Below are 15,854 nucleotides of genomic sequence, written 5' to 3'. Positions count from 1 at the left end.
GATTTACGTTGTACCCTAATGTTGTGGAGACGTTGCATTTTGTTTGGAAATGAAAATCGGGTTGACATCAGAATCAAACGTCAAGCCGATGTCAATGTCCAACGTCCAACCTACAATCACCCAAATATCAACATCTAATGATGTTACAGCTTGATGTTGTGTGGATGTTAACACTATGACGTCTATCAAATGTTGGATTTTGGTTGCCATACCCGATGAATAAATGTCAGTATTTGACATCAATATGACGTTGGTTTAAGATGTTGGCTCGATGTAGGTTTTTGATCACTTTCTAACACAACCTAAATTCAACCAAATATCAACGTCATTTGATGTTGTTAATAAATGTCAAAATATCATTGTCCTTAGACACTGGGTATACTTTAATTTTTGATCACCTGACATCACGTCCTAAATCTAACCTAATATTAACGTTTTATGATGTTGTTTGCCTGCTAAGCAATAACTAAATGCACCACAGAATGTTACATTTACACACTTCCACAAATTACATGTAAATGCATTTTCACAGCTTTTCAAAGCGTAACACTCGCTACTCACTACTCTTGAGTACTTTTGAAAGGTCTACTTTGTACTCATACTTCGAGTAATGTTTACAACACATACTTTTATTCTTACTTGCATTACATTTTTGGGCAAGAAATAGTATGTTTTACCTAATTTTGATTTTTCAGTACTCTTCAGTACTTTTCAGTTCCACCACTGGAGACCTGTAACTAGTAACTTCCATTGTAGTGTAGCGGTGGCCAGCTAGTGAAGTGCTGTGCAGGTAAACCTCACTCCTCTGACCTCTAAAGTTGCTCTTGTGACAGGTCCTAGAGGCCATGGTTTTTAGCCTCCATCAGAGCAATCGACTCCCAGGTGGAAAGTTGCTGGTTCTATACCAGCTTGGATTGGGTTCGGTGGTGTAGGACCAGCAGGGTTACAGTAGGAAAAACAAAAACAATGGTTACAGTTTTTTTTAACATTTTGCGAAATTTTCATACTTTTTTTTTTTGTATGAAAAAAGGTTTGTGACAAGTGAGTGATTAAATTGTGACAGAATATTCAGTCTCGGATGAATGATCCCTTTAAGGAACATCCTTTTTTGTCTCAAACCAAACACTAAACTGCATTTACACTCATATACACTAATCCCAGCACAACATTTTGTTGTTAAATTTAATAACAATAATCAGCATCATCACAATTTTAAAATTTAAATTATACATGTTATAAACTTATTCAGGCAGCACGGTGGTGCAGTGGGTAGCACGATCGCCTCACAGCAAGAGGATCACTGGTTCGAGCCTCGGCTGGGTCAGCTGACATTTCTGTGTGGAGTTTGCTTGTTCTCTCTGTGTTTGCATAGGTTTCCTCCGGGTGCTTCAGTTTCCCCCCACAATCCAAAGACATGTGGTTTAGGTGAATTGGGTAAGCTAAATTGTCTGTAGTGTATGAAAGTGCATGGATGTTTCCCAGTGATGGGTTGCAGCTGGAAGGGCATCCGCTGTGTAAAAACATATCCTGGATAAGTTGGTGGTTCATTCCGCTGTGGCAACCCCAAGCTGAAAAGAAAATGAATGAATGTATGAATGAATGAATAAACTTATTAAAATGTAATTATAAATAATAATAATCATATTATATCTTAGTTTAGAAATTGTGTAAACTTATTAAAATGTATTGTTACTATGAAATAACAATGACAGCAATTAATTATAAACCTAAGAATAATAATCGTTAATAATATTCATTATGTGCAGGGCATCCACTGCGTAAAACATATACTGGATAAGTTGGCGATTCATTCCACGGTGGCGACCCCAGATTAATAAAGAGACTAAGCCAAAAAGAAAATGAATGAATGAATGTTTTATAATACTACCTTTTTTCTTCGTCTTCCTCTTCTTGTTGTTATTATTATTATTATTATTATTATTATTATTATTATTATTATTATTATTATTATTATTATTATTATTATTGCATGTAACATCTCATCAAAACAAAACGAACAAACTTGTTAATAAACATTTCAGAACTCATAGGCGTTTTATATTTAGCGTTCGCAGATTGGCCCTGCACTTCCGGCACGTTCACTGGAGAGGCGCAATCAGGCTGCGTGTTGTTGCAGTGTGTTCGTGCGCGCTGACGGACTGACGGAGCCGGTGCACCGGGAGCTCAGTGCTGTACTATGGACCTGCGGAGCAGCGCTGAGACAGACCCGGACCTCTCCGAAAACCATCCCGGCTCCGTCCCGGCGGAGCTGCAGTCCAGGAAGCAGGAACAGGAGAAGCTGTCCGGGGTGGTGAAGAGCGTGCACCGAAAACTCCGCAGGAAATACATTGAAGGTAACGTTATTGAAATTAGAGATGCGTAGCTGTGTAGCTTAGCCTAGATCAGTTTCTGGACTCTCTCTGGCCTGATCACAAACATAAACGCCAGAAGAAAAAACCTGACTGTGTTATTTTAATTAAATTATCTGTCGCGATGCTTTTTGGGATGATTTGCTGTCACATTTGTCTCGTTTTGGGCTGTTTGTTTGGTTCAGTCACAAGTAACTTAATGCCCATACAGATAACATTTCGTGTAACATTTGAAGAGAACGTTCCGAACGCTTTTAAATGACTTAGTCTTGAAAGTCAGCATATTAGATATCAAAACAGCTCATGTTAGTGGTTTTGTCTGTTTCTTAAACGACATTATAGTCTAGTCAGCAAGTGCGGGGATGTTCATCTGTTCCTGTTTTGCCTTTCACTAAGCCATTGGCCAAGTGTTCGAAAGCATAAACAACATTTAAAGGAATAGTTCACACAAAAATAAAACACTTTACTCACCCTCAAGCCATTCAAAATGTAATATTTTCCTCCCAATAGAACATTGTGAATGACATTTTAAAACACTTAACGTGGTTTGACGTTAATGTACCTAAACATAAACCAGAGAAACCAAATTTCTGTTACTTGTAATTAACTCCAACTACTGTAAAAAGAACGAGTCCCAATTCCATAGATAGAAAAAAAAAAAAAAAAAAAAAAACATCAAGTGTTTTCCCCTCTATTGAAATCTAGTATAAGGGAAAAGCTTAACGTGGCCTAATGTACCTTAACAACAAGCGGGGAAAATTAAATTTCGATCAAGTTTTACTTGTGATTAACACTAACTTTAATTTTACGAACAGTCTTTTTAACATGTGGTTTTCCAAAGAGGTAAAGTTGGTTTTATATTTGCACATCTGTCATTTAGTACTAGCAGTCTCTATATTGTTTACTATATTACTTTGAGTATTCAATCAGAATTAGCATGCAAGTATGATTTCTAAACAACATTAACACTATCTAATTCACTGTGGACAATGCTGTACTTTGATAGCAATTTGCTCCTAATATGATTTCCCTATTTAGAATTTGCAAAGAGTGCTTTTTTGAAATTATATTATTAAGAAGAAATGTCTAAATCTCCCAATATAAAGCCAACTTTTCCTTTATTGGTTTCCCTCGGTTGTTGTAAAGTTATTTTAAGCCTTTCCTTATTATATTCTTCAATGGGGAGAAAACACTTAACATAATATTGTTCACTTTATGGAATTAGGACCTGTTCCATTGACAATACAAGGTTCAACGCTAAGGATTTTTTCTACTGGCCCGTTTGGGCCAGCGGTTCAGATTTTTACCTGCCCTGCGAATATTTTCACTGGCCCCACCAAAAAAAAGTTAAGTTAATAGATATTTCTTAGCCACATGTTTTAATATTGTGTCAAAAATGTGTTTTGAATCTAGAATTTTTATATTTTTAAAATGTAAAAAAATGTATAATGAGCATATCTTAGCATGGTACCCATGTAAATGTCTGCTTCCAAGACATTCTTTTAGCCTCATAAATTTATTTCGCTGTACTGGTTTTTACCAGATTACAAAAAAAAACTACATGCTTACAACATCCAATCAGATAGAAGGAACCGAAAAGCAACATGGTGTTTATGACATCACTGGGAAGGCAGCATTTAAAGGCTTAAAAGCACAAACTGTTTCTCGATTCTTAGACTGTATTCATATGCAATTAACAAATAGTCGCAGACAAATTGAACTCTTGTGACAAGGCACTACGAATCGGGCCAGTAACAATTCTGTCTACTGTCCAGAGCGCCTAACACGCTGGCCCCGGGCCACCGGGCAGTCCTTATTGTTGAGCCCTGCAATAGTTGGTGTTAATCACAAGTAAAGTTTGACAGAATTTTTTGGGGGGTTTCCCCGGTCGGTGTTAAAGTATATTAAGCCACGTTAAGCTGTTTCCTTATAATGAACTTAAAATGCATAACGTGAAAATGTTCACTCCCTAAAATTACAGCTCATTCTTTTGACATCAGAAAGGGTTTGTCATAAGTAATATTTGATCGAAAAAAAATTCCCTGCCTGTTGTTAAGGTGTATTAAGCCATGTTAAGCTTTTTCCTTATAATAGACTTAAATGGAGGAGAAAACGCTTAATGTGATGTTTTTTACTTTGTCTATGAAATTGGGACTCATTCTTTTTACAGTAGTTGGGGTTAATTACAACTACAATATGACAGAAATTTGGGTTTCTCTGGGTTATGTTTAGGTACATTAAGCCATGTTAAGCTTTTTTCGTGTTAAGCGTCTTAGAATGTAGCCATTTAAAGACGTTACTAGCTGAAATTTGGATCTGTAAATAGCAAGTAAAATTTCTACAGCACTCTTGAGTTAAAAACTCTAAAACTGTCTTGGCTATTCACTTAAGTCGTGATGATGAAATAATGTTTCCGGTTCCAAGCTGTTACACATTTAAATTGCGGAAGTGTTTGTTAATGACCATTTTTTAGTCATATCATTCATTAAAGTGAATTTTATATAAAGTCATGGTGTACACAACTGTCTCTGAATTTGCTGCATCACAGACGCTTAACAGTTTATAAAGACAAATCCCTTTCTGGCTTTCTGATAATAGACATGGATATTTATACTGCAGTTGTGACTTTCGAAAGTATTACAGCGCTTTGTAAACATTTATTATTACCCTTTGATGAGATTCCACATACAGTTTTATATGGCGATTGGACCCGGGATCCGCTTCGTGTGAGGTCACACTTAACAAGCGGATACATGATGTAGTAAAACAATGATTCTGAAAATTAATTTCTTTTACAGTGTTTATTATTGACTTTTATCCACAACCTTTGCAAATCCTGATTACAACAACCTGGAGCATAAGCAATGAGCATCCCTTTGCAAACTCCTATATGAGCTACTGCTGTTTATTTACATTTTTATACAGGTTGCGTCATGCAGGATATGCACAAGCAGGTGCCATTTTGTTGAACAATACAACACATTTAATGCAAACAAAGTGTCAGCTCACATGAGATTTAAAACAGATATTTAACCAGATGAAGGAACATAAAAGGAACAAAATAGTTATCATAGGGGTCACATTATCAAAACAAAACACATTTGGTGCACATTTTCACATGTTATTCGCAATGTCCATTTTTTCCAATACTTTTCACACCTTTTGAATGAATTCTTTAGGTAAATGTGAGTCTATTCATATAGTTTATCTCCTTTACAATTCCTATCCGTTGGGCCTATGTTGGAGGATCAGCCTGAAACCTTTTCTGAGTTATGGCTTTTCTGTTACTTGCTAAAAGTGTTTTTATTAATTATTTCTTATTGCCTGGAACAATTTCTGACATTTTCTCAAGATATAATAAAAAAAAGTATGAATAATCATATCTTCTCCAGTTATCTTTTTAATTTCAATTTCAATTGCTGTTTTATACCAAAAGGGCTGTATTTGTGGACAAGCCCGAAGATGTGATAATGATTGGCCATTAAGGTTCCACCTTGTCTCCAACAAGACCCTGGACTTTCTATACCCGTAAGTCGTGCTGAGAGTTGGCTCACATGTGATATTGAGACCACGCAAACCATTTTGTGTGACAGGAAACTTGCGCTGTAGACTGTAGTTTGACAGAGTTGAGGATTAAAAGTAATAATGTACTTAATGTTCAGTTTCTTGCACAAAAAAGTGATGTCTTCTTTCTGCATAGTCAGCAGTAGGGCTGTATGATTTGGGGAAAATATCTAATTGCAATATTTTTATTTATTATTATTTTTGGACAGATATTGCGATTTCGATTTGCGATTTAATGTTGTAGTCAAGCTTCAGCTCGATAATCTGTATTGTAGCTTTTTACTGCTAAAATGCAGTGAGTGTTAGTTAAAAAAGGAACTGAATAGATATTAACTTGCTCACACATTTATTCAAATTTGGCTTTAAACATTCAGAAATTTTTCTCATTTTTGTCTTGAGCAAACAGTAAGCACAAATAAAATTACGTTTCCTTTCTGTTAACAAGTTAAACTCAAATTAAGCAGGTAGTGTAGCTTATTATACAAACAAAAAATAATAATTATAAAAATACAGCTGTGGTACTGCAAAATGGCTAAAATTTGTGAGAGATGGAGGTGTTTATCTTCTATCCTAAATTTATAATGTATAACATATCATTCCTAATTTTTTATCATTTTTTTCATTTTTCTGAGAGAAAAAGAAAATAAATAGTTTTTCCGCTTGCTTACAAACTGCTTTGCTTACCTTTGACTTAAAAATAAAAATAGATGACTATAAGTTCTGAATGTCAATTTCGATTGCTTTTCGATTAATCAACCAGCCATAATGGAAGTTGATAACCTCAACTTTTGGTTCCAAAAACAGAGGTAACTTTCATGGTATTTATAGCAGGGTCAGTTTACTTCATAGCTTCATGAAGTGCATACACAGAACGCCACAAATTTTCTTTTAAAAAAATGAATAAATCTAATACACATTATTTTCAGTTTCCCATGCTGCATGTCAAGTCATGTTGCATGATTTTACTGATTTCCATGTCAAATTGGGCTTTGGGTAAGAGCAAGTGCAGACTTTTGGACTGTAGACTACAGTTTTTTTTTTCATAATTGTTGGAGGCCTATTTCGATATCGCTATTGAATTTAGATGAATTGCACAACCCTAGCATTTACGTCTCGCTCTTCATTAGCTGCTATTTGACTTCATCATCAAAAACATAATTTTTCGGTAATGTAAATGATAGTTATGTAATCAGTTTTTTTCCAGTAACAGCTCTCCCCACACAAAGTTGGGCAAAATAAACATTTATACAGTCAGATTTTTGTGTGTTTTGTTCAGTTTCTCTAGATTTAGAATCTCTATATTGAATCTTCCATGGTTTCCCCCAAGAGGGACGAGCAGCACTATAAATCCCACACACAGTAGTCTATTCACTAGACCCCGTGATGGGTTAATAAGGAAGGCGTGATCTGGTCTTCTTGGCATTGTACAGCAGTATTCATATGTAACGGCGCTGCAGTCTCTTCCCTTCTTGTCTTATTCTCCGTAAATCAGATAAGGCCTGTATTTTCCACTCTGTCATGGGACGGCTCACTTTTTGTCAGTTCTTGCTCTCCCAAACAGTTTTGCTGTCTCGCCTTTTGGTGTCATCGTCATTATCAGCAAGTTTTTGAAACTGTGAGTGAATCAGCACAAACATTTTGATGATACGGTACTTTTAAGCTTGGCAATGGAGTTTAACTAAGCTGTTGAAGAAATCGGACTGTGTTTTGCAAGGCTTCGGTTTCAGAATCAAACTGTTGGTTTGTGTTTGACCTCAGAAAGTAGGTTTTGTGGAAGTGTTTGCTATTTATGCTTTGAAGAATTATCAGTCACTTGATGTGATGGTACGCCCTTTTTTTTCTCTTTGGCTGCAGTGGGAGATTTCGATAAAATATGGCGTGAGCATTGTGAAGATGAGCAGACTCTTAGTGAATATGCCATGGCCATGAAGAATCTTGCTGACAACCACTGGGCCAATAAATGCGAGGGAGAGGGACGCATTGAGTGGTGCCGCAGGTTGATAAAACAAATTTTTTGTACTGAATGATGCTAAATTTTGCTGTTTCGCAGTGTTAGTGATGCTAAATTATGCTTTTTCTCAGTGTTTGTCAGGAGTATTTCCAGGATGGAGGGATGAGGCGAGTCTTGGAGAAAGATGAGAAGAGTGCTAGGCATGCCACAGCTGGGAATGCAAACACCGATACAAATGCTCCACCGCAGCTGTCCTCTATAAGGTGCTCTAGAATGACACTGTTAAAAGGCCACAGTATATTTGCATAAAATACAAGTTTAGTTCAGCTCTTAAACTTCTTTAAGGTATCCATGATGATTTTTTATATATAGGTGTGGCTCTGAGCCTCCGCCTTCTTTAATGTTGAAAATTATCAAATTAATTTATTAATCAATTAAGTCAAATGTCCATGAGTTAAAACATTTAAGCAAAAGGCCTGAATTTATATTGGAAAATGAATATTTATCGGTAGAAAAGAAGCTATAACTCTGTTCACAGCGAAACTCTTGCACGGATATTTCAGGATATTATTTTTTTCTACTTGTTTCCATTCGCTGTCATCATTGGGTTTCATGATTACTTGCCAGATTAAAACTGTCTTGGCTGTTTGCGATACAGTATTTGACTAAACAGATATATATCTTGCATGGTATTTTACCACTATATAACGTTTCCACCTCATGGGTCTTCGCACTAGCTTTTTAATATTTACTAGAATTTTTAATGGAACTACCTGTTCAAGAACTATGAATGACTTTTATAATAGTAATGCTTAAAGGGTCATGAAACACTAAAACACATTGTTTGAGATATTGTGTGGCACATTGATAAAAGCTATATTAGGACCCCTCCATTTCACTATTCAGTGAAAATTTGTTAATTTTGCAATGTTTTGAGCAAATTTGTCCTTACAGTTTAAGAATACATTTCGAAGCAATTTCATGGCCAAGTGGTAAATGTAAATTCTGCATGGTGAATTGCTGCCAGTACTAGTGACGTCGTCAGGTTTTCAGTGTTTCTGCACATTAATTCATGAGAAAGAGCTGGTTCGATTCAATCACCGCGCACTAGTCAGTGCTCTGTTTCTAAGTTTGTCAACACACACAAAATCTGTTTCATTTCGATGTGAGCAGAGCTAACACATGGTCCGAACTGTTGGTTCTTTCAATTTTAGAAGACTTTAAGACTTTGTTTTGACAAAGTGAACAAAGTTATTAAGAAGTTTGCTATAATATTAATACAGTATCCGAGCAACAATAAAACACAATCCACTTTTTATGCAGTTATGCATTAAGTGCAGTACGACACTTTTAGACAAATGGTCTTTGTATAATCTATTTAATTAATTATTTTTAACAGTGACAGTTGGGAAAAAATACTATTGTTCTCAGAATCGCACTCCATTTCCACAGTGTGTGCGAGTTTGCATTGTAATAGTTTTTACACTAACCGTGACATTCCCACCTCAACACAGCTGGAACCACCCCTTTTCCTTTTCCCGCCACTGACAAAAAAAAATTATAATAAAATATTTAAAAGATTATGAAGTCAGAAGTAAAAGTTATAAAGTCAGAATCCCGAGATGTAAAGTTGCAAATCCGATTTATAACGTTAGAATTACGAGTTATAAAGTCAGAATTCCAAGTTAGAAAGTCAGAATTGCAACTTATAAAGTCACTATTGTGAGTTATAAAGTCGCAGTTCTAAGTTATAAAGTCAGAATTGCGAGTTATAAAATTGCAATTCTGATTTATAAAGTCATAATTCCAATTTATAAAGTCATAATTCTCAGTGATAAAGTCATAATTCCCTGGTATAAAGTCAGCATTGCGAATTATAAAGTCAGCATTGCGAATTATAAAGTCAGCATTGCGAGTTTTAACAATAGTTTCCTGTTATGGCGACTGACCGTAAATGAAGTGTTGAAGACGCAATCACAACGTAAAGCAACACGACTGTTAATTGTTTATCACGCTTTTATCTTTTTTATTATTTATCATGTTTATTTATTTATTTGTATTTTTTATGTTAGTTTAGTTTTTATTTACATTTTTTTATTATTATTATTGTTAATGGCGAGAACGGGCTCACATACTTTTATGGTCTATGTTTCATCTCCATCACAAATATTTACAAAAACAGCTTGAATCATTTCGCCCTTTAGTTGTTGATTTGCACTTAATGCCTCTGTCGGCAGGCTTCCATTACTAGCAGCCAAAAAGATTAGGATTCTGTAAGGAATTATTTAATTTAGTTCATTCTTTTGAAGAAATCTTTAACACTGTTAAATAGGTACCTTTAGAACTTGTATGCACTAGACCAAATCAGCATATAAATTGTGGTGCCTAATTCCGGTGCCACTGGTGCTGTGACAAGAACGTAAAGCAGGTTGCACACCAGAAGTTCTGTTTGGTGATGTGCCATACAGCACCATGCATTTTAGAATTCACAAGTCTCTGTTCATATTTCTGCTGCGCCACACATCGACATCCGAATAGTTTGATTTTAAATAACATGCGAATGTGCACGTCTGGTGTGTGATGCTATCAACTGTCATGTGCGTGGCGTGCCGCAGCTCTGAGCGGCGCATCAGCTGTTTGACGCTCTTAAGCATCAAGGGGTGCATCAAAGGCACATATAAGTACGCATTGTGTCACACCACCTCTAAATATTTAATTCTAAACAGCTTTGTGGGATACCGATGTCAGTGATGTCAGGCATTTGTTCTGGTTGCTTATAGAAGGCAAAGCGCGCAGTATGGCACATCTAATTTGCTTAAACTAAGCATACTAAAATATGGCTATATTTTACAAGCAAGGATACTGACACACAAACATGCAGCAGATGCTTTACAAAAGTTGCGTGTAAGAGGGGAAACTCGTCAAACTTAAAAAATGTGAGGGCTCATGGAATGAACTTAAAGGTGAGGTACAGTATGGACTGCCTTTGACAGCTTGTGACATCATCTGGCACTTTCAGTGAGTACGTTTACATGGACACCAATACTCTGATTTTAATATGATTAGGACTCTGATCACGAGTCTACGTAAACAGTGATTTTTGATTATCTTAAAGGACCCCAGACACAAACTGCGGAGGAAACATTTTTAGGCTGGTGACACAATGACGTTGATGGATCTATGTGCTGTAACATGCAACTGAGAATCATGAATATAACATTCAAAAAGCAACTCATGTAAACGCCTTAATCATATTATTGTCTCATTTAGATTAAGGCAAATCATTAGATCACTGATGTCCATGTAAAAGTAGTCACAAACCCCAAACCCAGAAAAAAGGTGCTCCCTGATTTTGATGACAGCCGTTTCACAGGTTAGTAGTTAGCTAATGTAATGTTAATAGCTTAATGCAAATCTTGCATTCATGCTTACAAACAAATGATCAAAAGAAATATATTAATGCAATTCAAATATATAAAATATAAATTAATGTTTACTTAAAACTTGTGTGTGTGTGTGTGTGTGTGTGTGTGTGTGTGTGTGTGTGTGTGTGTGTGTGTGTGTGTGTGTGTGTGTGTGTGTGTGTGTGTGTGTGTGTGTGTGTGTGTGTGTGTGTGTGTGTGTGTATGCGTGTGCGTGTGCGTGTGCGTGTGCGTGTGTGTGTGTGTGTGTGTATATATATATATATATACATACATACACACAAACATACACACACACAAGTTTTAAGTAAACATCAATTCATATTTTATAATATAAATATATAATATAAATATAATATTATATATAAAATTTATTTTAAAATTTTTTTGTCAAATAATTTTGTGGCTAAAAAGTTTTGGCACTGTTATCATTTTAAAAGTATCGATTTAGCAGCGCTAGCGAAATATCCCCAAATGATACCCAACCCTACTGTTAAACCAAACACCATTTTAAATCCTATAACTGAGTTCCTTTAACTATGTTTTATTAAAATGCTCCCTTGAGTACATTTAAGGCCTTAAAACTACAAATTCAATGTCTTTATAGCAACTTTTTTACTAAATCAGCCTTTTTACTTATTTGCACTTAGTACCAGCTCAACATTCCAGCTTGGGAGGATCCGACTCTTGGATGTGGGCAGCTGTTTCAATCCTTTCCTAAAGTTTGATGAGTTTCTGACTGTCGGTATTGACATTGTGCCCGCAGTAGAGGTTTGTGTTCCATAAAGTTGTATGATACTTTTTAAATTCAGTTAAAATAAGTGTTACTTCTGTCCCTCACAGCTCTAAATCTTTTGCTTCTCCATCTGTTTTTCCTTTTTATGATCTCAGAGTGTCTACAAATGTGACTTTCTCAACCTGCAGCTGCAGCAGCCTCTGCAGCTGGCCAGCGATGCCTTGGATGCTTTCTTGCGGCAGTTACGAGGCCCAATTGATGCTTTACCTGCCGAGTTATTTCATGTAGTAGTCTTCTCTCTTCTTCTCTCCTACTTTCCTTCCCCCTACCAGCGCTGGCTCTGCTGCAAGAAAGCACATGAACTCCTGACCCTGAACGGCCTGCTCCTCATCATCACCCCTGATTCCTCTCACCAGGGCCGGCACGCGCTCATGATGCGCAGCTGGCGAGTTGCAGTGGAGTCTCTGGGATTCAAGCGCTACAAGTACGTCAAATTCTCCCACATGCACCTGATCGCTTTCCGCAAGGTATCCCCCACCACCAGTAGCGACCTAGTGAGCCGCAACTACCCGGAGATGCTTTACATCCCACAGGACTTTAACACTTTCGACGAGGACGGATTCGCAGATTGCTACGAGCCTCCGCGATCAGATTTTGAAGACGATCAGATGGCGTGTAGCTTCGCGGAACTGCCGGAAACTCCGTACGATTCAGACTCAGGTGAGAGCCAGAGTAGCTCGGCGCCTTTCTACGAGCTGGAAGACCCTATATTGCTGCAGAGCTGAACTTGTTTACTAGCCCCCTCTTGGTATTTAGTACCCTACCGTTGTGCTGCCAAAATTGCTCCGCTGCGTTTTTTGTCTACTCGACCCCCTTTTTAAGCAGCGAAAAGTTTGCACAGAGTGAATGAGGACGTTTAGGTGGGCGTGGATTTTTAAGAGCGTGCAAGACATCCTTTTGAACACAAATATACACACTAAACAATCTTGCGGTTACTACGAAATTTAAGTGATGTGGTTTTGTATTGGAAAAACAGCTGTGTGACACCAGGTCGAGGACAGTTTTCATTCAAAATGAGTGTTTATTGGACAAATGTTTGTGAACTAGCAAAAATGACACCTTAGGCGTAGTTTATAGTCGAGTTTTAAGAGATCCAACCGTTTGACCGAAGTTACTATGATACTTTGTGTTGGTCTTTTTCAACGGAATTTCTTGAATAGGCAAGTTCAACCAAAAATTTACTCTGTCCATCTAATGGAAGTATGTGGGGTCCAAAAGAGGGTTGTTTTGATTGAGAAATTGTTACATTTTTGCTTGAACGTGTCCTTTAAAGGTTTGATTCTTGAGACATTTTGAAAGATGATTTCAGCCATTCATTCGATCTAATTATTTTTACAATAGCCAGCCTTATGATAATTGTAGCATTTTACGTATCTGCAGAACTTGTGAGTGTTTGGTTATGTGACGTTGTAACTGTGAATGTGGATTTCTTGCTTCAAAAGGTACAAATCATGCGAACTTGTCCTAGTTTTTGCAGAACAAACAATCTTACAGGTGACCAGATTGGATGCATGCGATGTGGAAACATGTTTCTAGTCTTGCGATCAAATGGCCTGCGAGTAGCTTTGTTTTCATTTAAACCGCTGTTATAACCAATACTATCCAAGTACTTGTCCGTAGTATGTAGTATGGTGCAGGTTTGATTTCTCTGCATTTTGCCATAATGTGACTTTGAGTAGGATGATTGTTTACTATTGACTGTTTACTCTCGACTCCTTCATTTGCTAATTCTACTTCCTGTATCATCGTCTTCTGTATATCTGACATTGAGTTCTTCGGTATCAAATGTTTTGCTTTTTTGCGTATACAATTACAACGCGTAACTTTTAAGGTACAAGTACAAAAAGTACTGTCAAATGTTGATTTGAAGTACTATCAAAAGATTGTTTCATATCACCATTTTTATCGCAGAATTTGCAACTTTTTTTTACTCACTCCAAGTTCTTAAAAACACTATATTAAAGGGATCACTCACCCAAAAGTGAAAATTTGTAGTTAATTTAATTTACTCATACTCGGGTCATTCAAGATTATATTTGTATTTCAGTTGAAATAAAAGGAACCCCTTTTTTTCTTTTTTTTTTCTTTTTGCAAATAGGCTTATTTTACAACTTTCCTAGAGTTAAACAATTTAGTTTTACCAACAATTGAGTTTTACAATTATTGAATCCATTCAGCTGATATACAGGTCTGGTGGGAGCACTTTTAGTTTAGCTTAGCTTAACTTAGCTTAGCTTAGCATAAGTTATTGAATCAGATTAGACCATGAGCATCTCGCTCCAAAAATTCACAAATAGAGTTGATTATTTCTCTTCTTATGTAGTTCCATTATGTACTAAGATCATGAAATGTTGCTGTTTTCCATGTCAATATGGCTTGGAAATATATTCTTATTGTGTCTTGATTATTACACCTGAATGAGTTTCTAGCCATTTCCAAAACAATGGGGAGTGTTCCTTTAAAGAAAAGGAAAATGTATCTGTAACTGTGGTCGAGAAATGCAAGTCAACGCCTACAGGTGCTTTTTAGTGTCAAAAAATGCATGTAGGAATAAATAAATGAGTGAGGTTTTATGAAACTAAACAATGGACTTGAGCAAGATACTGCACATTATTTACACAGTAATTAACTTTAATTCACAGTCTTGGCAAAGGGTCCTGTGGTGCTCAAACATCACACATTCACTTTATAAAACTTCAGTGTATTCATTTTATTTAGCTTGAATGTTTTTTTTTTTGTTTTTTTGTGTGAAAGTAGTCAATGACTTGCATTTTTGAATCTCCAAGGACCACAGTTTCAGCTAAAGACCTTTTTTATGCCCTACTAAAGGAAAAAATCTAATGAACTATACAGTACATCTTGGATGACATGAGGTTGAGTAAATTAACTGTAATTTTCATTGATCTGAACTATCCTTTTAATAGTCCAAGCACATATTTGCACATTTGAAATGAGGTATGTAAAATATCAATATTGGCATCAGCATTTCATTAGAAAAGCAATATATTCATTATCAAAATTCCCCATATTGCTGTAAAATAACCGTTTCATGGAGTAACTGATTTTAGGAAATGTTTTGTATTGTATTAATATGGTTACCGATTGGTAAGCCTGAGAATATGCTGCGATGGGTCTTTTACTCCTGAAGGATTGTGTGAGACGTAGATTAAGGGTTTGTTGAAATAGGCGTCAGGCACTTTAAATGTGTTGTAGGGGTGCCAAAAACAAGTACAAAGATTTGAAATGGTGTAAGAAGCTTTCAGGGTATTGAAAAAAATCCTCTTTAAGGTGCCTTCAAACTCTAATTGTATTTTTGCATTTGTGATTATATGAAATGGATGCTAGAACAGGCGACTGGAAGTAAAAGCTCATTTCTCTCCCACAATAAACTGTTCGATTACAATTTTCCAGCGAATTAACCAGCTCTTGGCTGAATCACTAAAAAATACTGCCCTGTCAGCAATAGCATTTAAAGGTATACTTCAGTCTGCACTTGATTTATAAATCTTAGAAAAAAGATGTTTTAAAACAATAAAAATGGAAGGAAAAAAGCTTTGTATTATACTGTTTACTCAGTGGTGTATTCAAACATTTGCATATCAAATGTCTTTGTCTTCCCGCAGGCTCTAATCTAACATTTGCATGATTGATTTTCTTATCAGTGTTATGATGGTTGACGACTCCCACATGGCCGAGCTGTTTGTGTGAACTGTTGTCATTCATCTTTTATAAATAAAAGTTTTTGTTGCCTT

The 15,854-nt window shown here is 36.2% G+C and overlaps 1 protein-coding gene across 3 annotated transcripts; it reads left to right on the top strand.

The window, feature by feature from the left end:
• Positions 1 to 2,133: 2,133 nt before the first annotated feature.
• samtor (S-adenosylmethionine sensor upstream of mTORC1) lies at positions 2,134 to 15,854 on the top strand. Of its 3 annotated transcripts, XM_009298034.5 has the most exons (6): positions 2,134 to 2,354; positions 5,806 to 5,897; positions 7,788 to 7,929; positions 8,016 to 8,147; positions 11,957 to 12,077; positions 12,198 to 15,854. In XM_009298034.5, exons 3-6 carry the CDS (start codon positions 7,853 to 7,855, stop codon positions 12,825 to 12,827), a joined length of 960 nt encoding a protein of 319 aa, XP_009296309.2. In that variant the 5' UTR covers positions 2,134 to 2,354; positions 5,806 to 5,897; positions 7,788 to 7,852; the 3' UTR covers positions 12,828 to 15,854.

The sequence above is a fragment of the Danio rerio genome, chromosome 25, assembly GCF_049306965.1.
Source record: "Danio rerio strain Tuebingen ecotype United States chromosome 25, GRCz12tu, whole genome shotgun sequence".
NCBI classification, from domain to species: domain Eukaryota; kingdom Metazoa; phylum Chordata; class Actinopteri; order Cypriniformes; family Danionidae; genus Danio; species Danio rerio.
The sequence above is the reverse complement of the archived record's forward strand: the minus strand, read 5'-3'. Positions and strand labels throughout refer to the sequence as shown.

Excerpts from the sequence above, each read along its gene's own strand:
- samtor (XM_009298034.5), top strand. The coding sequence starts at position 7,853 with ATGGCCATGAAGAATCTTGCTGACAACCACTGGGCCAATAAATGCGAG. Across the intron at positions 7,930-8,015 it reads CGCATTGAGTGGTGCCGCAG|TGTTTGTCAGGAGTATTTCC; the intron begins GTTGATAAAACA and ends GCTTTTTCTCAG. Across the intron at positions 8,148-11,956 it reads CCGCAGCTGTCCTCTATAAG|TACCAGCTCAACATTCCAGC; the intron begins GTGCTCTAGAAT and ends ATTTGCACTTAG.